The sequence below is a fragment of the Oreochromis aureus genome, linkage group 19 (assembly GCF_013358895.1).
Source record: "Oreochromis aureus strain Israel breed Guangdong linkage group 19, ZZ_aureus, whole genome shotgun sequence".
NCBI lineage: Eukaryota > Metazoa > Chordata > Actinopteri > Cichliformes > Cichlidae > Oreochromis > Oreochromis aureus.
This window is the reverse complement of record NC_052960.1, coordinates 26,708,834-26,736,147: the sequence shown is the minus strand read 5'-3', so window position 1 is coordinate 26,736,147 and position 27,314 is coordinate 26,708,834. Positions and strand designations below refer to the sequence as shown.

Genomic DNA, 27,314 nt, shown 5'->3' with positions numbered 1-27,314 from the left:
TCTTTATTGAGCCATGCAGGACACATTTTCAATATTTCATCCTCCTCTAGACCCACTGAAACCCCACCAGGACCCCTGCAGGGACTCCGAACCTCACTTTGAGAGCCTCTAATAACCCGTAGTTCTTGTCTGTCCTCCGAAACAAAGCATTGCACTAATAAAATGTCCCAATTGAGCTGATTAAATACCAATAAAAACACACAGCTCGCTTCTCTGCCAGCCTGAAGTCTAAATTGGATCGCAGCTCTAACCAGCAGCTCCTAATGAAAACCACCACTGCAGCCCAGCCTCGCTCCCCCACAATACAGTTTACCTCTCTCTCTTTCTCTCTGTGTGTAATGAAATCAAATGAATTGAACTGGAGGTTTCAGGGGAGACATGCTGGACCCCCTTATAGAATTAGGACTGAACAGTGTGTGTGTGTGTGTATTATACAGAGATGTGTGTCGCTGCATTTTCTTTATATGACCACATGACCATTAACTCATGATGATGGTGTGCGCGCGCGCGCAAACATTTGCCTCAGTATGTGTGCATTTGATATTCACGTGTGTGTGCATGTGAATTTGTGTGTGTGCATAGCAGGCTGCATGGTGCATTAGTGAGCTGTGACCACGTAAAGTACAGCAGACAGAATCAGGACAGTCAACCTGCTGTTATCCCCCAGGACAACACGCAAACATAACACATGCACACATTCACACAGAAACACACATTCATAAGCTCTGGCAGCAAAATAACAAATATTCACCTGTCACACACACCTTCTTCTCTCATGATGCATTCAAGTGCAATTCAATCAGGGTATCAAACTTCAATGGAAATATGTCAGTAGCATCAAACACCAAAAACTGTCAGATAATAAAAGCTGACAGACAGTATTTGGCCAGATTTTTAGATTTGTTCTTCAGTTTTTGGTCAGACAATCCGAGTCCAGCGTTGTCAGATTTACAAGTTTATCTTTACAGTTTAGAAAGGATTTAGCCAGTCTCAAAAGACAAACTTAAATAACACATGAAGACCTTACTTGGATACAGACAATCAAAATTTCCATGTAAAAGTAAAGGATTATATTATATTTACTAGATGCTAAAATTTCCTCTTTTCTAGAAATATAAAGACACATTTTGCAGTGCCAGCAAATGTTACTCAGCAAACATTTTGATGATGAATGAAAGTTTAGGTCATGATTAAAATTTGTGCATCCAACGTTTGGTGGTTGTCCTTGACTTATTTTGTTTTATAACAAAAATATGATCAGTATTTTCTGGTTTGTACAAGGGGGTCTTGCCTTGCTGTCATCCCTCTGCTCTTCCTGTATGACAATGTACGGTGTATTGGAGTGTATTTCTTTTCTCCTAACTGAGAAGTGCTAGAAAACTGAACATACAACTAGACACTAATACCCTAAACCTAAGTGTAAAAAAAACAGCTGCTTATGTCACACGACTCTGGTTAGATGCTGCTATGGTTGTTATTTATCATTAACTTGTAGTTATAAAGTGGAACACAAACCGACCCACAGTTGCTGTTAAACACATATCCTCCCCAACCAGGTATAAAACAAAAATATCAAGAGGCTTTTGGATATTTCATCTGCATTTTTTCTTCATTTTTATAATTAGCAAAACATTAACATTTTGCTGCCAAGGTTTCTCCAACAGACCAACTCCAAATGCAGGACACAGTTACAAAGTTAAACTGTTTTAATGAACAGAATCTTAAAAAAGAACATCACATGTAAGTTCGACAGCTGGAACCTTGATCACTGTTTTCAGGTAAGTCTTTAAGTAAGTTCACAGGCTGCAGGCTGTGCTCAGGTAAGTGTCTTTAGGCAGGTTAACAAACAGGAATCTGAGCATCTTTCCCCCGGAGCCGATTAATCTGGGAACAAAGTTCAGCTGAGTTGCTTTGGGTAAGTAACAGAAATCAGAGCTTCTCTTCTCTTTCTCCGGGGCACAGCTCCAGTCCTCAGAGCTTTAGAGTTGGTGAGCAAAGATGGCTGGGAGGAGTGAGAGTGGGTCAGGCAGCTTTGCACGTAAATATTTCTCATTTTTATTCCTACGAGGAAGGAGGAGAGAGCAAGCAGGTCAGTTAAAGCAGCGTTACAGGCTGTCTGCACTAAACTTGCACAGATATTGGACAACAGTCCAGCAAGGAGCGGTGGTAGAAGGCAGGTTTATGTACTGGACTGACTGAAGATGAGGGACAATTGTGTCCACTGGACTTCCTGAGACTACCCTCACTACTGTGAAAGGCTGGTGACACCCACACTTACATTCACACAGATAGAGGAGAGAGAGAGAGCAAATAAATTATGTCACTTCATGAATGAAAAGGACATAAATAACAAAAAATCCCCAAATATTCAAAAACATAATTCTGGAATAGGCAGCCACGCAATATCGATTCCCTGCAGACACTCTGAACTGAGCCTATTACATATATAATGTATATGTCTCCTCTAGTTTGGCATTTTGAATCAGAATAAAATAATAGAAATTTCTAATAAATGATTATTACAAATGGTTTGAGTGTTTTACATTGTTTTATTTTATGTTATTTTATTAGTGTTTTTTATTGACTGTAGAGTGTAGAGCCCACATCTGAATAAAAAGATGAAAAAAAATTACTGGGATTAAAAGAAAATCAAGTCATGGACATGAATATTATTTTAGACTGAAGCGCTTTAAGATTCCAAAAGTGCAGTTCCTCCAATGGCCTCTTGAGGCTGACTCCAAAGGAGAGTTACTCTGCATACGTTTTCATGTTAAAATGCCAAACTACAAAAATGTCCAAAAAGTTCGGTTTTTTTATGTTAATGGTGACATTTTTGTCCCCGTTTCACACAATTACGGGAAAACAGAATTTTATTCATCATTATGCCCGAAGACACCCCCACATCAAGTTTAGTATTGTCGTCCAGATTCAGCCAGTTTCACTTTCTCACACACTCAGGATCACCATCAGCAGTCATCAGTTTTTCTGACTTGCTGTAAAACACAACAAAAGTCAATAATTCCCCGTCATGTCTCTCTAAATCCATTTTGGAGGCAGCCTGTCATCTCTGCAGACATGCGTGCCTTTCTATTAAGCCAACCATCAGTCCGTTAAAGATCACACGTCTCTGGATCCTCATTTGATATTTTTTTTCATCATTGGTGAAAGACAGCAGATGACAAAGAAATCATACTTTTCTGTCCTGAAGATCCGTTTGCTGACAAGAACTCGTACACTGTGTTTTCAATGAGTGATGACTGATGTACACAGAGCCTGCTTACGAAAGATGACGAGTATCACCAAATATTATTTCTACATTTTAAACATATGACACTTCTGCTTAATAAATGTGATTTCCTTCCTTTTCCTAGAAAGACCATGAACTCACTTTTCTCCTTAACAACACTTTCCCTTTATTTAGGTGCTGTAAAGAATTTTGGCCCACTGTTTTTCAATGTTGCCTCAGTTCATTGAGGTTTGCAGCTATGCATTGTTGCACAGCTTTCTTCACGTCCCACAAGCTTTAGTTGTCGACGGACGACGGATGGCCTAACATTTGACTCTAGAATACTTACAGGAGATCATGGTCATCTTAATCACTGCGAGGTGCCCAGGTCCTGTGGCTGCAAAATGAGCCCAAATCTTCACCCCTCCACCTCCAACAGTTCGTACAAGGTGTTTGTGCTGTATGCCGTGTTTGTTTTTCTCCCAAGGCACTTTATATTGTAAGGCAGGCCCTACAATAATACATACACAGAAATTATGGACAAACATCTGCTCTTTGGTCTTGGACACAAGACTCCTGGAAGTCTTGTGTATTATTCAGATGCAACTGTGATGCCATTTTTATTCCAAAAATAATATATATTAACAAATAATACCGCAAATTCTGACTTTACAGAATTTGATTATGTGTAAATTTTCCATGAAATTTTGTGAAAGTATGATGCAAAATTTACATTTACATTGTATACATTCAGTTTATAACAATCATATTTTCCTCACTGATTAATTATTTGAATAAACAATATCCCCTGTAAACTCAACACTTTTTTAAAAATTCTATACAACAAGTTGCATTTTAATCAAAATTATAAACGTTTCTGTTTTGATTTAATCATAATTCTCTAACGTCTTACTGTTTGGAAACAGACAACATCGTAGGAGGATGTCCTGTCATAAATCCTAACGCAAACATTTAGAAAACAGGGACCAGTATTAATTTTGACAGCAAAATAATGTTCTCTTGTTTCTTCCTTTTAAAAGGGAGTTTTTCCTTACTACTGTCACCAAGTACTTGCTCATGGGAGCTTGTTTGATTGTTGGGATTTTCTCTGTTTTATTTTAGGATCTTTTCCTTACAAAATAAAACACCTTTATACAGTTGTTGTTGTGATTTCAAGCTATATAAATAAAATTAAATTGAATGTATATTTTACAGTCCTTCCATCTATGAAAAAAGGGAAATTAGTGTTTGTGTCCTTTTTGGAAAATGAAATTAATTTTTTGGGGGCAGGGGGTTTTGTCTTGAAAGTTTTATTGACTGAGGGCTATCTTATGAACATCCACTCAATTGCAGCTAATTCTGGTAAAATGGCATTAACAGGAAATGAGAAGGCTCTCCAGTCTTACTGGTTTTTAGCCAACAGGAAACAAGGTTTTGTTAAGGTTCAAAAATATAGGGAAGGAAACACAGGAGGAATGCAAGTAACCACACTGGTCCAAAAGGTAAAGTCGGATGATGATTTTAATGAAACACGCAGCGTGGAGCCAATACTGTGCAGATTCAGTATTGAACTGTCTTACAATAGTCAGAACAAAGGTTTTATAGGGGTAAGATAGTACAGCCCCCTCTTTTGCAAAGCAGACACAATACAGCATACGTCAATCCAAAACCACAAATGTTCAGTTAACTTGAGACACAATTAAAAGAACACTGGCTTCCATCTTCTCCCCGGTGGTTTCCCACAAGCCCGCTCAGCTCTCGCCTCGTGCACCTGCTTCTTCATCAAACAGTCACATACACCAACATAAAACTGCAACCCTAGCAAAACAATTTAAACTTTCACCTACAAGTGAACCTCTCTAACTAAGTGTGTGTGTGTGTGTGGTTACATGTGTGGTTACAATCGCACCCCATTTCACCTCGCCGACTAGCTCCTGGCCTCTCCCCAGACAGAGAGACAGAAGCCGCTCTCGTGTATGTAATAACCGAACCGAAACTATGTATGTGTACTCTACTGAATAAATGTTTTAATCAAGAACCTCTACTAAAAGCTTAATCAAAAGATATAAAAGTATAAAAGATAATAGCATCATCGAAACTGCTCCTCAGACTAACTTTCACTCAGACTCTAGTTTCGGTTTCACTTCCTGCAAAGCATGTAACTTCAAAAACATGTAACTTCCTGTCTTATTTTGGCACAGAGTTACTCTTTCACACTGCAGTCTGCATATAAACATTTAAGATTATAAATCCAACTCAACAGTTTAAAGTGATTATAACTGCACCTGTAATAAAGCTTAATTGGGTGCCAATATGTTTAAACATCTAAATGCAATATCACTATTAATAAATGCGTCAATGCAAATGCTTGTTATATGATTATGATGCAATAGCAATAACAAAATAATAAAAATGGAATTAATAAAATGAAATAATAAAAATGGCAGAAAAATAACACCTCAATTCCTCACAGTTTGAATACTGGGCAGGAAAAAATGCACTGAGTAATGAGGTAAATATTAATGTTCGTAAACTGTCATTTTTACCCCAAAAGACTCTAACCTTTTATATGAGTAATAATTTGGAGCTCCATTGAGTTATTGTGTGCTCATCAACATTTTCTTACTTTTAACATATTGTTTAATGTAAAGAACTGTATAAAGTGTTGAGTTTATTTATGTAGAGAGGTTATTAATATCATTGTCTGAGAAGTTTGGTTTTACTGACCACAAACTGCTGCGTGTAGCAATTTAATCTGTGCAAATGCAAAGCTTTAACAATGTTAATTCTTTTCTTCTTCATGACTTCATCATTTCATCAACCTTCATACAGTCATTGGTATACAGTGATGCCGACAGGTAGCCCAGCCAGCCAATCAGACAGACAGCGTCCAACGACAGCCGCCCACATTGCCGGACGAAAATGACAGCTAAATCTCTCTCCCCTGTAATCAAACTAATAATGTTACCCTCTTAATATTTCCTCTCTTCCCACGTTGATGGATGGGGTCAGGCTGCGATTCCCTCGGCTGAGGTCTGAGGTCAAACCGAAGCCTCGGCTCTCTGCTCTGCCACTGTAATGGGGGCTGAAATATTAGTCCTAAACGCCTGCGGATGCCCTGATGCTGAAGCACAGATGATGAATTAACTGCTCTGAGGAATTACAGATGGAGCATTTTGAAGACACACACACACACACACCCACACACACACACACACACACACACACACAGTTTTCACACACTCATCTACACATCCCCACATGCAAATGATTGATAATATACATCACTGACATTAACTTTATCTCTTCTTTTTTGTCCTTACCCTCAGACACATACATACACTTAGACACGCACACACACTTTCTTATGTATGCTAATGATTGATCAAGGGCTCTGGCTGACGCTGGCATCATCATTGCTTTTATTTATTCTGCGGTTCTGAGCGGCTCTTGGCCTCTCGCCATCGCGTATCAAATTGTTTTTTAAATGCATTTTGACGACTGATGTGAAAATGCAATCAGGCTAAAACTCTATGAATCCATATTAGGAACACTCACATAGACACGTACAAATGCACACACACTCACACACACAGTTACAACCATCAGGTTCTCATAAGGCTTTAATGAAGCCATACTCGGCTGTCAGATGATGGTCAGTCCTCCAAAACTTTTTATTGTTTTTAGAGTCTCAGTGACGTCGCTGTTATTATTCTTCCACCCCGCATGCAGTCGGGCTCAATTTCTACTTCCAGCTGGGAAAATAAAATTATAGGAAACAGCCCTTTTAAGACTGTCTTGATTGTTGTTATCGTCAAATACCATGAAAGACAAAACAAATGTAGATATCTATTAAATGCTAAGTATTGTGTGTATGCAGAGTCTGATGTATTCAAGGCATCGTTGCCACAGAGCTCCTCTGTTTTCCAAAACCTATGACAAACATTAATAAGGCACACTGCTTCACTGGTTCATGTTTGTTAATTACAATAAACAGTACAGTACAACAAGCTGTACTTCATGGTGAAAAAAAATGCACATATACAATCCTGCTGTCAGAAATGATAATAGTCAGAAGCGGAAAAGTATTTTGATCTTTTACCTTTTGTTTGCTAGAAAAAAATTAAACACACACAAGTTGTCAGTTTCTGCTCCTTGGATCTGATTTGCAATTAAATACATTTGTTTATTCAAAAGGGACCATGCATATTAATTAACATGAGGTAAATATGCCAGATTTAGTCATAATTGGCCACAACTGGTTTCTCTCTGACAGAAAACAGATTTGGTTGACGGCAGTCATTGACCAATACTCAGAACAATGGGAAAGGCCAAGGAGCTCAGTGAAGATAGATAGATAGATAGATAGATAGATAGATAGATAGATAGATAGATAGATAGATAGATAGATAGATAGATAGATAGATAGATAGATAGATAGATAGATAGATAGATAGATAGACACCCTCTAAATCAATACATCACCATGGACTCAGAGGGTGTTACCAAAAAAGAATTCTCTGGAGAAAAGTTTTATGGTCAAATGAGACAAAAGTTTTAGCTATCATTTATGCTACAATTCTGGTAGCTGCAACTTGCTTTTCCACCTTGGAAAAAGCAGTGTTGCTAACTCAGCGACTTTGTAGCTATATTTAGCGACTTTTTTTCTAAACAGCAACTAGTGACAAATCTGCAGACTTTTGCCGGTGTTATTGGTGACTTATGAAGACTTTTTGTGAAAGCAGGTATCGCTCTTACTCTCAACAAGCAGCTGGTGCTGCCGTGGGCACCTTGCACGTGCCAAAGCGCTCAGAGGCGGTGGATCGTCCTCACAAAACAGTTGCCCCAAGCTGCCGTCAGAGCAGGAGATGCTGACCCCTACGCGTCTAAACTGCAAATGAATCACGCATGAGCGAAGCCGCTGCTCCCACCGTGACTGTAATGCAGTCAGTTCTTCTTTTACTCTTACTTTTTGTGGATCACAAGGTTTAAAACTACTTAAAACTACTTAAAACACACACACACAAAATAGCTCTGCCAGAGTTCCTATTTCGGGTCACTTTTGCTGGTAGCAAGCCCGGATAAAGGAGGTGGGTTGGAATTGTGACATTAAAAAAAACAATAATTGCTAAAAGAAATTAAATTTTTAATATATTCTAAATGCATTTAGGGTCGTTTTTACTCACTTTATGTCTGTTCCTTATTTCTCTCTCCTACAAAGTAGGTTACAATTACATAAGCATGACCAATTATGCAAATTAAGCGATGACATCATTTAGTGACTTCTAGCGACTTTTAGGACAGCCAATAGCGATTTTTCTTACTGAGGAGTTGGCAACACTGGGAAAAAGAACCCTGAACAGTTCGAAAGAAGCATGCCATAGGTTTTAAAGGTAGTAGTTTGCAGTGGTTTAGGTCATATCTATATAACAGACTCCAGTTTGTTCGTGTAAATGGGCAGTCTTCTTCAAACACAAAGGTAATTATAGAGTTCCACATGGTTTTGTACTAGGACCAGTTCTTTTTACATTATCCATGCTTCTCTAAGGCAGTATTATTCGCATTCCATAATATTTTCATTGGTATGTAGATGATACCCAGCTTTACATATCACTGAAGCCAGATGACAAACATTAATTAGTTCAACTTCCAGAATAAAGATGTGGATGGCCTTCCTGCTTCTAAATTCAGATAAAAATGGAGGTGATATACTTGGCCCTAAAAATCTTAGAAACATGGTATCTAACCAGATACCTGAGGCCACTGCGTCAGAAGGCAGGAGCAGGGACAATTTCATGGTTTGATCTAGCAGTTGAAGCTGTAATTACAACCTAGCTAAGATTCACACACATTCATAATGGATGCATCGGAGAGCAACTTGGGGTTAGTATTTTGCCGAAGGATATTTGGCATGCAGACAGAGCAGCCAGGAATTGGACCACCAACATTCCAATTAGTAGATGACCTGCACTACCGCTTGAGCTACAGCCAAGACTTTTGGGAGAATACTCTGACAAACGAGACAAAAGTTAAACTTTTTGGAAGGTGTGTGTCTCATTACATCTGGCGCAAAAGTAACACAGCATTTCAGAAAAAGAACATCATACCAACATCAGCAGCTTGAACACAGAATAATGTTCTTTGAGAATCATCTGGAGATGTTTTAATGTAAAATAAAAGTATCATTTTATGACATCATTTCCCAATAAGATATTTTTTTCTTGATGTTCTAAGTGATTATCTACTTTTTAAAATGTGTAGCGTTTAAAGTGAATTCTGTGAATCTCCTGGCATTGTATTATATAATCTTGTTGAACCTCAGTGGTAGCATGGGTGCATACACTTCTGTGGCTTGACTTGAGTACCTTAGCTTTGGATTCCAACTTTCACAGAGAAGGAAAACAGAGCGTTTAAGAGTGCATTCACAGCACCAACAGCATTTTATATGCTGTTGGGTTACTAGTCTGTTTTATTTGCTACTGGACAATAGCCAGGAATACCTGATAATAATGTCACAACTGTGTAAGTGCTTTCTATCTAACAGCTAGCATTCACACAGATTTATACTCCGATGGACGCATCAGAGAGCAACTTCAGGCTAGTATCTTGCCCAAGGATATTTGGCACACAGTCTGGAGCAGACGATGATCAAACCATCAACCTTCCAATTAGTAGGTGACCTGCTCAACCACCTGAGCTACAGCCACTCCTGGTCATGACAAAAAGATTAAAAGTCAGGATGAAACAAACTATACCAATTAACTATAAATTTACTTTAACAGGCAACACAGCAAACATCAACCAAAGAATAGCTTTTAGGAATGGTAGTCAGTTTCATCAGCAGTGTGAGCATGTCACACTGCTGATGGTGACAGTATGGTATTGGCATATGATGAACAGCACAAATTAGAATGAATATCTATTGGACAAAGGAAGTTTTGTGAGATCTACTGCAGAAACACACAGATATAGTATCAAGTAATTGCTCCATGTATCTAACTTATCTTTCTAAAAGTCAAGATAAAATTTATTATAGCATGCTACAGTATATTGAGTGGTGCATTTAAGGAAATTAGGGAGTCTTATGCAGTTCAAACAAAGGAATTACTTGATTTTTTATTTTTATTTTTACTGACTAACCACTGTTTGTGTTTGTGTTATCTTTTATCTATGTAATTGAAATGAATGGAAATATGGAGATATCAAGGAGAATATATGGTCATATTATTGTATTATTGAAATCTTTTCCAAACTGCCACAAAGTAAATTATAATTTCATAATAACTTACTGGAAACATACATGAAATATATTCATGTATGTCATTGTTCTGAAGCTTTTTACTTGAAAACAAATATCTGTTACAATCAGACCAGTGGAGACAATGTGTTTCAGTCCACAAATCCAACTCTGTCAAGTGCATATGAGAAATCCCTGTGCCTCCCTCCTGCCTGCAGCCAAAGTGAAGTTTCCGCGTTCATCTGCAGCACGTCGAATCGTCAATGGATCACTCTGATTGTAGAGAACAAACCCTTGATGACTTTAGCGTATTATATACAGCCTGTAATGTGGGATCAGCTTATAAGCGAACCTGTTTCCAATCTATCCTTCCATTTTCTCCTCTCGTCCCCAGACTAAAGTACATTATGGTGTAGTTGATGATGAAGGGATGGCTCTGCTCATTAGGGAGAAGAGGAGAGGGAAATGAAGAAGGGATTGCGGAGGCTTTCCGCAGCACTACAAGAAGATCATTACAGCATGCAGAGAGACTCAAGAAGGCGCTTTTCTCAATGTGTGTGTATCTGAACACAAATGTATCATTTTCATTCAACACCAATGCAAATGGCTTAAAACACCTACACACTCCTGCAGCATTCTAATAATACAAGTAGTTTCAAATGTAACTTTCATTCGCAGTGTTTCTCATACAGTGATTGCATCCCATGGGGCAGTGCTGAAGGCACAAATGTTTTACTCACCTGTCAGAATCACAGACTGCACAGTCTATGGTCAGAATACACAAGGACCAGACCGTCTGTGTATTGATTCATTAAAACTTAATGCACAACTCTGAGTATTTCAAATTTTGAGCTTTTTGCAAGGGAACACATACTCCATGAGCTTTTATAAAATGCTAAAAATAAACTTTGACATTGCAAAATGTTAATGAAAACATGTATTTTCCCACTTATTGTAGTTAAAGGGGTAATAACAGACAAAAATTAAATAAAACCTTAAATTTAATGATATATGAAATATAGGTAATAACCTGCATTCCATTACAGTATATGCACCATAAAACAGTCATGTACCACTGTGCAGATATCATTAGAGCATTTTCTGAAAAACACAACTTCTTGTGTTTTTGACTATGAAGGGTATTTAGTTTAATAGAATAGGATAGAATAGAATTCAACGTTATTTTCATTGCACATGTCACAAGTACAAGACAACGAAATGCAGTTTGCCTTGTTAACCTTAAAATGTTCCCTGTTCTAAAAGAATTAAAGATATTTAAAAGATTATTATATACTAAAAGGTACAGTCAGTACATTTTTTCAGGTTATTTAATTAAAAAAAATTAATTATTCTTCTAAGGATACATAAAATAGTGTGTAATTACATCTTCCTGCAAACTGATCATTTCTTACAAACTTATAATTAATCTATTAAAAATCCATAGGATCAAGGTAGTTTGTGGAATGCACCATGTTCTCCCAACATGTTTGTATACAGTGGCTGGGAAGGACATCTCCTTTTTGACTAAATGCATTTAACATATATAGCTAGAGACTGGCAACAAAGGTACTATGGCAGACAGGCAGAGGAAAAGAGAAGTCATAGGCGATCACTTGCCACAAAGGGACATTTAAATTTGAACCTCTTCAGACTCATGATAAGGTTCATACCTGTGTTTTATTGTCAGAAAGCAATCCCCTTCATCTCAAAAGAAGCAAAAACATAAAGGAAAGTGGCAATGCTACTAGTATCTTAATAAAAACCCTGAAAATCACACGTTCACTCTCATAAGCAATTTGATTACATTGTCTTGAAAGTTTATTCACAAAAAATCCTACATTTCATCCACTTTAAAAATAGTTTCACCAGTTGGCTAACTGCAGCTAATAGAGGCTAACAGCAGCTAACACAGGCTAACATTGGCCAAAACAGCAGCACTTACAGAAAAGCTCGGCATATCCTCACCAACTCATTTCACTCATCAGCCACAAGTGATCTTCACTGACTCACCAAATCCTTTCACAAAATTTTACAGGCTTTTTTACAGCTTGAACACAAACAGTTTCACTGCTGCCATGCTGTGTTGTGTTTTTTGCGATCTCAACCTTTTATGGATGAACGTCTGGAGTGCTAACTTACATATACTAGTAATACTAGTAAGTTTAGTTACCAAGCTAGATTCATGAACTGTATACATGGAATACAAAGACACATGTACTAATTCATGCAGATTAAGTAACAGACTACAGAAACACTAGAATTTCACTTACCAAAATTTAAAGCACTAAACTCGTGGATGGTCTGCACGACACTGCGAGTCATAACACCAAAATGTCTGAGGTAGTTCCTGCTACAGTTGGTGTCTCAAGGAGCAGAGTTTGCTATGATGACACACAAAAATGGGTTCACATCAATGCTTCCTTGTGGAAGAGGGAGCGGGGATGCCAGAAGGAGAGGAGGGAAAACTCTGTCGTGGCTGTCCCTGCTGCAATGTGGGACCGCTGGGTGAACTGGGTGGAACAATGAAAAACCCCAAAATCTTATAAAACGCCTGTGCTGGCATGAGCTGGCTGGTCGCGCGCTCGAAGTAGTCCTCACGGTGCCCTCTTGAGCACTTTCATCGAGACCGGGGCACGGGCGTCTGAGTGGAGGAAACAGAGGAGTGGCCTGAAGGGTAGGTCGCGAGTGATGAACGGCAGCATGGAGGCCTTCCAAGAGCTAGCCGGGCCCCATCCCAGGAATATCACCAATGCTGCTGCTGATCCATTTCTCTGCAAATTTGAATTTCAACTTGTGTGCCGGGACAATTGAAAGAAAAACTCTGTTCACAACATGGATACTGCTCATTTGATACAACGTGAAAATGTCTTTTTGCAGGCCGTCTCCAAAGGTTTTAGTATAGGCCACTATTAAAATCTTACTAGGTATAATAGTTTAATAATAAGCTGAGCATCTGTCTCCATGAGTAGCAGCTTTTGTCATGGGAGAGCCTATTTTGTCCTCTTTTTAGAGTGCTTACTGTTGCTAGCTTCTAACCATCATCAGTGCTAGATTGTAAAAAACTGAGTTGACAGCCAGGATCAATTTCTCCTCAGCCATTGTTTATATGTGCTGTGGATGTCATTAGTCACTCCTCCTCTAGATTATGGTAGCAGAGAAGTGACTCCAAATGTTGGACTATTTTCAACTCAGGAGAAGTGCCAGGAGAAGGGAGAAGCTTTGTGCTGGACTGTGAAGACTCTGAAATGAAGTCGGCCTAGTCCTCGGCTTCCTGTAAGAATGCGCGGGACCAAAATAACCTAATATTTGACGCTATTTTGCAGGTAGCTATATTAAACCAGACACAATAGAATTCACATAAGCTTCACAGAGGAGTCCAACGATATCCAGTATAGCTTTAATCGTGTCATGCAGACAGCCATTTATTGTAGTTAGTGTAAACTTAAAGGACGACCCCCCTCGTGTCTGCTGAGTAGAGAAGAAGCACATCCATTCAAGCTGTGGACAGTGAAAGTTTTGACATTTAAAGCCTTTAACTAATCAGTCCATCTGTGTTTTATCCCCTTTTCTCCGACTTCACAGTAAGAGGGGAGATAATTTGAGCGCTCTGTCTGTTTGATGTACGGTAATCACATGTGATCTTTTCGACAGGGAGCCGGTCATCTCGTTAATTTGACCATCGGTGCACGGTCGGACCCCTCCCCACCCTCCCCCCAATCAGGCTGCTGCCTGAAGAGTAATTGCAGAGCCACCATGCTTCGATGCGCTCGACCTTTACGACCTTAAAAGCCATTTCCATTTTTCTGACCACAGAAAAAAAGAACATATCTTGTTAATTGCAAAAAGGCAAATATTCTCCCGCCTCTGCTCTCCCCTCTCCTTCCACCATTTTTGATTTCCCTTTGAAGGCAAAACGCTGAAAACCATTTCCATTTTCATTCATCAATGCTTATCAGTCATCTGAAGGCCCCTTCAGCCACAATCAACATCACAGCTCCAACTGAGAGGGACGCAACAATGAGAAACTATCAACAATCGCAAGAAGCAATTTGCTTTAATGTGGAGTGTGTTTTGTTGCAGCTAACTGCTATTTTTTTAATCCACTGACAGCTCTCCTCTGATACTCTCTGAAAGACAGAGGGAAGTGTCAGAGCACAGCATTACAACACTGTTAAATACACAGTGCAGACTGCTGGCTGGGGAGGAGGAAAGACACTAATCAGTTAAATCAAATACTACCGGCTGACTGTTGAACCAAGCTGTTCCAGGAGAGCCACATTATATTAACTAAGCAGATAACAAAAAAGAAACTGAAGAGATGCCATTTAAAAATGATTTTGAAAATATTTTATCATGTATTATTCCTTTTAGAATTTGAAACAGCTTAATTAATAAAGAATTACACACAAAAGGTTACAGGGCCTGCGCTGGGTAATAATGCATTTGTAATGACATCACTTTGTTTAATGTCTCCTTGATTCTGAACTGTGCATTATGTCTCCTTGGTAAACTGTAGTGTCTTGTTCTCTGCTCTTACATTTGTTGAATTTGTGACATGATGGTTAAAAGTAACTGAAGCAATATAAGAAGTAAGAAGTAATCCTGGCAAGCAGGGGTGCCACCAGGGGGGGGACTGTCAAGACTGTCAAGTAATAATTTTAATAAACATGATGGGCTGTTTTGAATAAATGTGATGCAGACATATTTTGTTTGCTTGTTTGTTTTGTTGTTTTGTGCCAGTAAATAGTTCGATTTGAAACGAATAAAGGTCTCTGTGTGGTGTTTGAAATTTTGAAAGTCTTATTTCCAGTGAAAGAACTACTGACCAAAGTGACTGATGGTACTTATTATATTCTCCAGCAGATGGCCCCGCCCCTCCCTGAGCCTGGTTCTGCTGGAGGTTTCTTCCTGTTAAAAAGGAGTTTTTCCTTCGCACTTTCGCCAAAGTGCTTACTCTTAGGGAGCCATAGGATTGTTGGGTTTTTCTCTGCATGTATTATTGTACGGTCTACCTTACAAATATAAAGCGCCTTGAGGCGAATGTTGTTGTGATATGGCGCTGTATAAATAAAACTGAATTGAACTGAATATAAGGTTGCAAAAAAGCCGGTGCCAATCCGTGGACAGATCACTGGTGCACCTCAGGGCCAACATAGAGGCAGTCAACAGTTCACACTCTTACATGATCTAATACTTATTTGTCTTTTCTGAACAAATTTGCTCTTAAAGTTAACTCTATTCAGGGAGAGTGAATCTCAAGTGATGGCCAGGACTTCCAGTCAATAAGTTAATCTTATATAATCTTATTTGGTTTTCATATGTAACTATTTTCAACTTTTTTCAACTTTAAAGCAGGAAATTAACTAGGTATCTAATTCATGGTTAAAAAGCTGCTCCAAAATGATGGCGTCTAGCTGATGTACTAGATATTAGTTGGCCATCTGCTAGACACTATTTAAAGCTTCATTAGTAAAACTTTGATATTTGATTCTTTTGTCCACAAGGACATATATGATATAATGAACTGCATCCCTGGGGGTGAAATTATATTTACAGTTTCATTTTTCAAATCACACCTTATCCTGTGGTGCTAACCAGATGTCACACAACAGCAGCCTATTTCGCTGGATTGAAAGGGTAGAGGGACAATTGATGAACACTATGGCAGCCCTGAGGCTTGCACAAATAAGGTCACACGAAAACAGGAATATAATTTACATGTAGATAAAGATTATGATATACTTTTTTTGGTTACATTTGAACATTTCCATCTAGTAATACTGCATTGTAGGAGAGGTCCACTATGGGGGGAAAGATAAAAAAAACAACCGTCAGTGTGATTATAAGGCCAAGAAAACAATGTTGCTGTCTCAACCTTTCTGGGGTAAGACATTGCTTTTTGTTGAGTATATAGTAATTTCAATTTACTTTTCACAACTTCTAAATAACTGATTGAAAACAAAATATTTGATGACTTTTTCCAATGGCAGTCACCTATGAATACTATCAAATTGTTTGGACACATCACCTATAAGATCACATGGTTTTACTGTTATATTACTTTGAATTCAGTTAAATTCAGTTATGCTCACCAAATCACAACAACAATTGCCCCAAAGAATGTTTCTGTGGTCTGAACACTGAACTGCTGTTTGAAGCCAGTTTAAATGAACACATTGTTTGGATTCCTCCATCAGCTGACTCAGATGTCATTGAGTGTGGCTGTAGTGAATGCCTCTGGATAATTAATTAATACTGACCACTCTCTGCTTCCTGGACATTCAGCTCTGCTGCCACAAGAACAGATTCAGAAAATCTTTATAACCTCATAAACTGAGGATTTAATTTTGCTCCTTCTTTGGTGTTCGTCCCAAGCTATTTTCTTTTGTGATATTGTATTAATTTTATTAAATTATTATTTTTTTAAAGTTGGAGGTTTTTTATGTTTGGCTGCAGTAACACAGCAATTTCCCAACGTTTGTGATAAAGTGTTTCTTATCTTATGTAGAGGCAATTTTTTGGTTGTAGATTCAGGTGAAATGAAAAGCTAGAAAGCCAGAGCAGCTTTTCACAGTATTTACCTCAGTGACATCCAGGAAAAACATTTATGGTTGTATTTCTTGTTGTTGTTGTTCCGCCCTGACTGGAATGTTCACATGAATTCATAACATAAAGTTTACAGATTGTAAGTTGTACTCTTGCCTTTGCGTAATTAATACTGAGTTACATACAGCACAAATGCATCAGTGTTTGCTTAACAAGAGTAAACTGTTGCTTAATAGTAGAAAGACAAGCTAACATATTTCGAGTCACCATTATCTTTTCCAAAGGAAGCATTGCTTTGCAAGAGTTGTTCTCTAATATAATTTCAAGTAATATTGCCACGGGTTGATGCCACAGCAATAGTCATTTTCAGCCTAGAGAAAATATTTTCCGAAAGCTAATTGGTTTATAGGAATCTGAGTATGGCACATTCATGTGTGATGTGTTCTGAATGGAAAAGAGAATTTTTATCGCCAAACCAACAACATTAAGTCAAGTTCAGATTTAAATGATGTTATCAAGGAGACTCTCTGCAATCAGGGACATATTGATTTGCAGTATGAGTAAGAGATTCATACAGTATGCCTTTATATTCAGCATACAAAAACATCCCATTTATTCCTCTGCCCATCCTCCCCATTATCCAGCCATCCTCTCTGCGTTATCAGTAGCATTTCCTGGTTCCACAATCTGACCTCCTTCTGATGAAGTAAACATTGTTTAATGTTCAAGTAATATTGCCAAAGTGAGTGTTTATCATCATATCCAATCACATTCTTCAGCTTTCAATTGTGCCTCATCTCCTCTGCAGTTAAAACTTTGCATCTGTGTGTACAGGGTGAAGGTAAGCAGCTAAGCTTGTGGCAGCAGAAAAACAGGTCTTATTAAGGGCACAAATATATATCTTTGGAAGATGAAAAAAATGTTAATGATGCATTTTAGATGATTGAGGGCCTGACACACTGCTTTTGCCATAGGAAAATATCAGAACTCCACTTCTGATTTCAGTGTACCAAACAACAACTGCAAACCAGCCCAGTGTGGGCAGGTAATCTTAAGAATTACTCACTGTGACTTGAATCCATCTTAAATTTGTCTATCTGCGAACACCTGACAGTGTTAAATTTGTCTCAAAATCCCAAGTGGGCATGCAATGTGATCAAGTATCAGGTTATTGGTGCACCTGAATGGGTGCGATTAGTGCACACACATTTAAGGTTTGGTGAGTGAGCAAGGACGATGTTGCGTGTAGTTTTAGACATTTGTACGCACAGAAAGGTTTTCGAAAAGGAAGATGACCAGATTTGTGATGCTGAATTTAATAAATTGTGTGTAAATGATCAGTATTTATTCAGGTTTGGATGTAGAATCAAGTAAAGAAGACAAGAAGTAGAACTGGATGTGGCATAGCTGAAGAAAGGACATTTTTCATTGGGAGGGACCAGAATGGAAAGGCTTAGAAATAAGTAGATCAGAGGGACAGTTCAGGTTAGTTGTCAACAGACAATGTTAGAGAGGCAAGGCTGAGATGGTTTGGACGTGTGCAGAGGATGGATGAATGTTGAATATGGAGCAGGAGGAAAAGAGGAAGACCTCAGAGAAGGTTTATAGATGAAGGACATGCAGAGAGTTGGTGTGACAGAGGAGGATGCTAAGGATAGAGTGAGATAGAGATGCTATGGTGACCCCTAAAAGGAATAAGACAAGAAAAGAAAAAGAAGTTCTTTAAAATAGGGATCCACAGTTGGTGACACTAGCAGACCACATTTGCTTGCAGTCTCGTAGAGTTAGGGTTAGGGTCTACTGGGCTATCCCATGTATTGAAAGTAGTAGTAAATGGTAGACAACAGCGTGTCAGAATGTAATGAAGAAAGAAATGGGAAGTTAGATATATCTATTATATAATAATTGGAAAATATGCATCATAAATGCCCCACTCATTCAACCAACTTTACATCTTCAAGGTTATTTTCCCAACTCTCTCAAGAATGAGGTTTTTTGAACTTTTGTTGCTTTTCTGAAGCACTTAGATCAAATCAGATGATCACCAGTAACTTGTCTCCTCTGTGTATTAGATCCAGCATGATTTCTGCTCTAATCAAAATGAGAGATAGAACAAAATAAACAAAGCACAACACAAAATCACAGAATTGTTTTCCAATAAATTAAGTTTATTTCAGTTGGCTTTAGTTAGCAGGAACCATGCACTCAAGCTCTTTATGGCAGTACTAATAATAAAGATATTTCACATCACAGACCACATAAAGAGAAAAACACAGACTCCAAGCACTCCCCCCTCTTGCATTTTACATCAAGGTTTACACCTTTACATATATACACAAGCTCAACATGAACCTTGCTGTTTTTTCTTTCTTTTTTTTAAACATTTTTTTCTTGCATGTTGCATGTTTTCTACCTGGGAAAGCAGTGTATTTATTTGAAAAAAAAAAAAGGTAGGAGAAGTAACAGTGGAGCAAGGCACACAATTATACTTTAAAGATTTCAAATCCTATATTGTCCTACACACACTTGTCTCGGCACCAATCCCAAACTCTAGCGTCACTGCTAATCGTCATCTCAGGAGTCGTCCAGAAGGTAAAAAAAAGAAAGAAAATGATACATGATACAATATTTGTGTAAATACATACAGCAGTATTAATACAACACACGTCCCATCAACAGTGATCAAAGCGTAATGTCTACACAACACCACTTCAGCTCTCACCAACTTTGGTCGTGTTGCATAGATAGAATACCATTTTGTTTTTGTGTTGGGTTTTTTTTGTTCCTTTTGTTTTTGGACACCTGGTTTAGTTCAGTTTGCAAATGCTGTTCCTGGTTGACAGGGGAAAGGTTTTATTCCACATGTAATTCAATGGACTTCTTCACCACCATGTAGCTACTCTCGAATAGCTAATAAAGTGGTAAACAACTGTCACTGAATAGATAAATGCCAGCAGAGAATTTTGTCTTTTTTCATATTTGGTTTGACTATCAAGCAGCACTTTGAAAGGTTATATTGGTTCTGAAAGAGACAGGCTCAACTCAAACTGAATGATCTACAGAGGATTCACTATAGTATCGTCACAAATTTACCCTACAGGACACAGCTAAGGGTATGTTCAGTGAGTCTGCAAAGCAGGACAGTTCTCAAGGAACTTTCTCAAAATTCTGTCCAAATTAGGCATTACTTATGATACACTCGCCTTTGGACAGGTATATACTTTAGAATTGACTTGGGGAAACTGGAGAAAATGAGTCGCAGCATTTAACTGCAAAAGCAGACAACCTACCTCCCAAAAAGGCCAGTGTTTGTACATTAATCTTTGAATCCTCAATTGCAAAAAGCTTGAGAGCTATGACATAACCAGCTAGCTGGAATTAAAACAAGGACAACTCTTCTATGTCTTTTCCTAAGTTTCACCAAGAACTAACTGGTCAGTACATCAAATGAGGAGTAAGCACTTCATATTCAGTGAAATTGTCACAAGTGTAACAGTATCAGGGATTTGACCAAAGTAATAATACTGTCCATTTCTGAACTTGTGGAGACACGTCTTAAGATTTAGCAGTGTTAGATAAAGACAGATCTGAATGACCTCTACAAATGGATGAGAAGGATTCAACTGTGTCAGATTCCTTCAGTCTGTGTTCTAGGTAGTAAATAGCGATGTTCCTGGGGACTATTGTAATCGTCAAAGGAGAAAATTAGTTATACTAGAAGACCTGTCTAATTTTTCTGATACAAACATGTATTTTAGAGTCATTTAAACAGTTAACCGCAGTTCTTAACAGACTGTATTGAAAATGTTGCTGAAATTTGTGCAAAACAAGCACCCAGTCTGGTTCATTTGCCAAGTGCAGCTAACCTTAACAATGCTAGCATGAGTAGTGCTAGCACTAAAGACTACAGCTGGGACCAAGAGCTTTATTTTCTGTTAGTGTAACATCCACAGAGAACCAGCATAACGCAGAATGTGGTTACGTATTGCTCTGTTTGATGGTTATATGCCAGTTTACACTGACACAGCTAGCATACAACTGCTCAGAGAGCAGGGTGCTGCTGTCTTTTGGGACTGTAGCCCCAGTTGGTGGATGTGGTGGATCTTAGAACTAACAGTTTACTTAACTACTTCAAATGACTGGCATTTCTGAAGCTGACCAGCAAAGGTAACATTTAATATTCAATTAGTCACACACATCCTTAGTAATTGCTTTGTTTAGTCGAAATACACTTTTATGTTTTTCTATGCAGTATAAGACGACTTTGTGTGCTCTTTGTACCTTAATCATAAGAGTTTAACAAAACAGATTAATGCCAGCAGAGCTGTTTTAGTGAGGTTAATATTTGTAATATTTTTTAACATACCCTTGATTTTTTTTCCTCTTATCATCACTTGTGTTTTCATGTCTGTTAGCATTAAGCTCTTCCCACCCTCCAAATCTTTTTTTCTGATATCTTAAATAAATTTAGTTTAATTTATTTGATTATAGAACCAGGGCTTAGCGATCCACTAACTTACACCACAACTCAATTTTAGTGCTGTTTCTACTACAATGACGGGCTTCTACCACAACCACTGTGAGCAGACCTAATGAAACTGACCACGTGACAGTAGCAGATTATGAAAACTTACACAATCTAGCAAGTGTTATTTTTAGGAAGTGACATGCTGAAACACTGGGCTATGTAACTTTAAGCAGTGTGCTGTAAGAAAAGAGTGTTTACAACTGCAGTGTAAAAACACCAACTTAGATACAGTAAGACGCAGACTTGGTAAAGATAAGATGTACAGTGTCACAACCAATACTGAGGTAGCTCCAGAATATTATAGAACCAGAGGCTTTTGAAGAGTGATGTGAGAAAACAGAAACAGAAAATGAAAAATCTGAAAAAATCAGAGCTCCAGTTTGTTTGACTTCAGGTCAATTGAATTTAGGTCTTTTGCTTAGAAATTAAAAAAGTGAGGCAAAAAAATTGATTAGGCAGTTGTATAAAAGTCCGATGTTTCCCTCAGCCCCCTTGTTTTCAGTCTTTATGCCCCTTATTGGTCAAATAAAGTTTCCATAGCGATACCTGCCAAAGAAACAAACCCATCGCCCAGTGGACAGAGCTTCCATAGATGTCCAGAGAACACCTGACAGGATGCAGGTTTCACTGAGCTGTTATTTCGTTTTATTCACTCAACCTCGGGTTTTGCTCATGTTAGGTGATTTCTGTTTGGAAATAGTGATAATTTTGTCTTCTTTTGTCATAACTGACCAGTAGCAAACAATTTCCAGGAACAGAAAACGGGCAGCTGTCCAGAGCCTCTGATAGACGACTTGTATGACTTGAAGTTGAACTTATTATTCATGTTTCTGTGGAGTGCTCTACACAGTGGCACACTGATTTCATTTATGCTCATCACCACATCATGGTTGTTTTTCTGCTGCTATTCTTATAGCATTGATTCTCAAACTCTCCAAAAAATCTGAAAGGCCCTTTTGATATCTTTTTTGTTTTATATATCATTTCAACTTTTTTTTATATCTAACCTTTTCCATTTTATGTTGAGTCAGTTAGATTAATTGCATGAATTTAGCAGTAACAATTGAACCAGATTACCTCTGTGTATTAATGTAACATTGTGGAAAAACCGGCCTACGGGAAATAAAACAAACTGACCCCAAGAAAAGAAATTCAAACAAGTACAGTAAATTCCACCTGATTTCTGAACAACTCACATTAGTTAAATTTACTGCTTATTGAAAGTTTAAAAGCTCAGGTAGCACTGTTAAATTGTTTTAAATAGGATTAACACAAGCTACAAAACATAGCAAAATGAAAATGAGGCTGATTTTGCATTGCCGGCATTTAAACAGTAAAGCTAGTCTGTGTTGTTCAGTGTATTTTCCTCTTTAGCCCAGTGTTATGTAACGGACACGACATTAAATTATATGAGTCATGGCCCATATATAATATCTCTCTGCCCTTGGTCACCAGTTTGCAAATTGTTGCTGGACATAATTCTGCTACAATACTTTCTTTATAACTCTTAACATCTTTTTCCTAATGACTGTATTTTCATATTCTATATACTGTCCCCAGATTAACTCATAAATATGCTCAGCCAAACCCCAAAGCTGCAGCATAATCACAAGCTCAACCCTGAAATAAGACATAAAGACTCTGACTAAGAATCAGTTGACAATCAATTTGAAGGTCACCCTGAAATGATTAGATGAGTCAGTCTTGAATAACAACAGTGAGAACTGAGAGATGATAAATGTGAAAAGCTCCAGGAACAGAGAGGGGCCATCCAGAGTGATGAGGCCCAGAAGAGAGATCACTTCACCGATGAAGAAGACGAAAGGCGCTCGCTTACTGCTGGATCCTGGAGGTTCCTGCTCCCAACACGGCTGGTCTCTGGATGAATGGATGGAAAGAAAGAGTAGGTTTATTAGAGCAAAGCTGATGAAAACATAACATATTAGTCACTCCCTTTAAGCAGTTTATAGTGTTTATACCGTTTATGCTGCCCCACACTGCCAATCAATTTGGCTGATCATGTCACCTTTTTGGGCACGTCAACAAACCTTTGAGAGGAAGCATCAACTTCTGCTTCATCACTGCTTTGGTTTCTTTGCTTACGGTGACTTTGTCACTAGTTGAGACAATCAACTTGGACCTCAAACAAACCGTGTGCCACCATTCACCTACGGTGCGCATTGAACTGGAGTTTTTTTCACCACACCAAGACTCTTTCCATTTGCCTGACTTGACACACTTTGCCAATTTTGTGAACATGAACACAAAAGTTGGAAGCCAGAGCAAGACTTGTACTGAAAGATCTCAAAATAGCATCTATGGTATTGCTGAAAGCAGTCCAAATGACCCCCTTTTTTAAAGCAAGATTATCCTGACCAGGCCATCTTGAACTTTGGATTTTACTTTGTCAGCATACGGGAATCTGGTGAGTTTGTTACAATTAAAAAAAAAGTCTAATGAATAAAACAAAACCAAACAAAACCTGTACTCAGTCTGACATACACTGTCCAGCCAACAAAATATTCACTGTAGTTAATGTAGATTAATCCACGGTTATAAAAAAGTTCAATAAATGTGTTTTTGGTGATTACTCAAGATGAATTCAGCCAGCTGAGACACAAGTGTTACTGTGCATTTTAAAGCTGTAATAAGCATTCGAAGTGAAACCTTTAGAATCTACACTCTTTCTGAAGATTTGCTTTTCCACATCAGATAATTTTTCCCTCTTATTTATTTTTTGTTGTGAATCTATTAAATGCTGAATATATTAAGTTTTTTCAGTTGTTCTTTTACAGCATGAATTGTATTGAATAATTTGATGTTTTATACATTCAGCAGCCTTCTCTATTCCTTGCTCACAGACAGTACATAAGGTGTGTATCGATATTCAGCTTCGTCCAGTCTTCTTTGTGATGAAACTTTCCAAACATGAGTAAGCAATGAAGCCTGAACACACTTTCAAACACGCACACACACACACACACACACACACACACACCCTCTCGCTCCTGTGTGTTTTGCTGCAGACCTTCTGCTGTCTGGGTCACAGAGCACATCATGAGCCGCATTCAGGATTGCTTTAATTGCACCTGTGTCTGTGTGTACAGTGTGTGTGTGTGTGTGTGTATGTGTGTGAACAGGTGGGCCAGACTGGGCCACGCCATGGGGGTCAGGACCAGCTGTACACATCGCTGGTATGATGTGTGTATGTAAGTGTTTGTGTGTCCTTTTGTCATGGTGTTACATGCAGTGTGTGTGCTCACTGAGCTTGATTTTGCTCTTTCATTTTGTTGTGTATGTGGGTTTGCCCTCTTGATAAGTCTGTGCATGCACATTTGTGTGTGTGCGTGTGTGCGTGTACAACATGTCTGTCTAACCTGCAGCTGTTGGGCTGTCAGAGCTTCTACCTGGACTCTTATGCCCTGCCCTCAGGGGTGTGTGCATGTGCATGTTTGTGTGTTTAGAGTATGGGGGCAGTAGGGTTTGCTTAGCCCTGGAGGCACCCATAGGGCGGCCACATCTCTTCTCTCTTACACACACAGGCGCACACACACATACACAGTCACAGACATACACACGCTCCAACACACACACACAGATTGTGTCAGTGATGGCTTTTGTTCTTGTTCTGCAGCTTCCTGGTTTGATTTGATTTTAAAAAGAAGATGAAAGCAAAATAAATTCACTGTTTGTGTGGACCCAGCATAATGCAGAATAGCCACAGTTAGTTTATAAAATATATAGTTATTAACGGGACATTATGACACATGTGAGGTGACTATTACAGTATATCAATTTGCATCATTTATGTGAAAGCCATTAAAACTCCCATCATTAGGGTTACAGTCTGAGCCTGAATTCACAAAACGCAAACGAATGAGCTCTAACTGAGATGAGTAATGTGGAGGCAACTTGGTCATTCAAGTTGTCTCCACATTTGAGAAAATTTTTACATTTGACAAATAATCACATAAAATATAAACCAAGATAAACAACACTTGTTCGTTTTGCACATGTAAATTCTATTTCATTTGTGGCATGTTCTGACGTTGCAGACATCGGCTGGCTGCAAAGTCTTTTTTTAATGTGTAGCGAGTTAACTCAGGATAAGTGGAAGAAAGCCATTAGAGGTTAAGGTTAAGTCACACATGCACATGAGGTGAGATGTTTGTCTTCTTCTGATTCTTCCAGTTAAGAAACTCTTTTTTTTGTTGATTTCATTTTATTCTAATAAATAAAGAGATAGCAGAAAATAATTCTGGTGTTGGTTCATCTTTCATTTTATATCTATTCAGTACGATTCAATGACTATATGTCATAACAAGACAATGGTTATTCAGTGTTTGCTGGGTAATAACACATAATTTTAAGCCCTAATACAATTGGAAATGGCAATTTTATTTATATAGCACATTTCATTATAATTTAAATCAGGTATACAAAAATTCACCATACAAGACATTATCATAACAGCTTTGTTTTGGCTTCTGCCTTTCTGTGATTGATTCAGTAGGCAGTGACGGCAATACATAATACCAGAGTAGAGCACCACCAAATCCAATACAGTAATCACACAATATCCCTAGTCTAAATGTGTCCAGTGATGGATAGATAAATGATGGTGAAAATGCTGTAACACCATATGTGACTTCTTTTCCCGTGTCTTAACCTACCCTGATGGTACCCGTCCTGTAGGTGGGCTGTCTCACTGAAGCTTGGCTCTGCCCCTGGGCTGTCCTGGCACTTAACTGAGAGCTCCCCTAATAGAGAAAAAGAGAAACAGAGCTTGAGGAAAAATTAGGAACATTGAAACAAATACCTAAATCAAATTAAAGAACAAAGCAGAGAAAGAGAGGAAGAAAAAATTGGAAAACTTGCTCGGTCATTTTTGTTTCATTGTTTCAACAGTGAGAAAGAGACGGTAGGGACTTGCAATTTATGGCTAAAAAGTGAGTAAAGGAGAGAGACAAACGAGAAGGGAGAGAAGAATAAATCAAAACAGCATTATCAGCCTGAAATGTTGTTTGTCTTTGTTTCCTAATCGGCTTGCTCTTTCTTTGAGCCCAAACTGATGAAAAGTTACAAATTAAAACAATGAGCATCAGGCCGAAAACAATTCTCTCCCCCACTTCACTACTCTCTCTTAATTGGTTCGCAACTAATCGCTTTGTAATACTTGGGTAGCTATTATCCCTCCACATACTTATACCAATACCAGGAAGTCATGCACACAAACACAGACACATATGCATACAGTTCTGCTTACATAAGCTAGCAGAGGCGCATCTACCCCCACTTTTGCTTTTTCTTTCCTTCATCTGTTTGCTGCTATTTTAATAAATTAAAAGCTAATGAGAACGCTAAACCAGGGCAAAACTGCTGCTGCAGGTCTGGTGATTCTGTTAACAACTGAGAAAAATAAATATTCAAAAACACAAAAGGAAAGCTCCTAAAAAACATTTCAAAAAAGGGACAAAGAGAATCTAAATGTCAAAAAATACAACCAAGTAGTTTTATAATCAACAAAATCTTAAGAAAGGAAAAGTTAAATAATGAAAAATACTGAGAATAAATCTCACAAACTAATAATTATATCCATGAAAAACTACTATAAATCATTTTAATGTAATATTTCTGACAACAAATGTTTTTTTACTTTAAAATAATTCCTTAGTTTTTTGTTCTTCTTTAAGTACCTTTTTCATAGTAGTTGGCCTGCTGTGCTACATCTCCTTTAGATTTTTGTTCATTTGATTTGGTAAAGGTCACAGTGCTGC

General features: G+C 38.2%; 2 protein-coding genes across 2 annotated transcripts in view; both read right to left on the bottom strand.

Annotated features, from left to right (window-relative positions):
- LOC116310777 (neuronal PAS domain-containing protein 3) overlaps nt 1-13,358 on the bottom strand; it is a 360,308-nt gene extending 346,950 nt beyond the window's left edge. The window contains exon 1 of the mRNA XM_039603778.1: nt 12,734-13,358. The gene's annotated coding sequence lies outside the window, so the exon portion shown is untranslated. The remainder of the gene's footprint in view (nt 1-12,733) is intronic.
- A 5,812-nt stretch (nt 13,359-19,170) lies between these two features.
- The window catches only part of LOC116310778 (A kinase (PRKA) anchor protein 6), a 175,576-nt gene continuing 167,432 nt past the window's right edge, over nt 19,171-27,314 (bottom strand). The window contains exons 16-17 of the mRNA XM_039603722.1: nt 26,211-26,297; nt 19,171-23,415 (exon numbers count right to left, since the gene is read on the bottom strand). Coding sequence (XP_039459656.1) covers nt 23,371-23,415; nt 26,211-26,297 — 132 coding nt within the window. The 3' untranslated portion in view covers nt 19,171-23,370. The remainder of the gene's footprint in view (nt 23,416-26,210; nt 26,298-27,314) is intronic.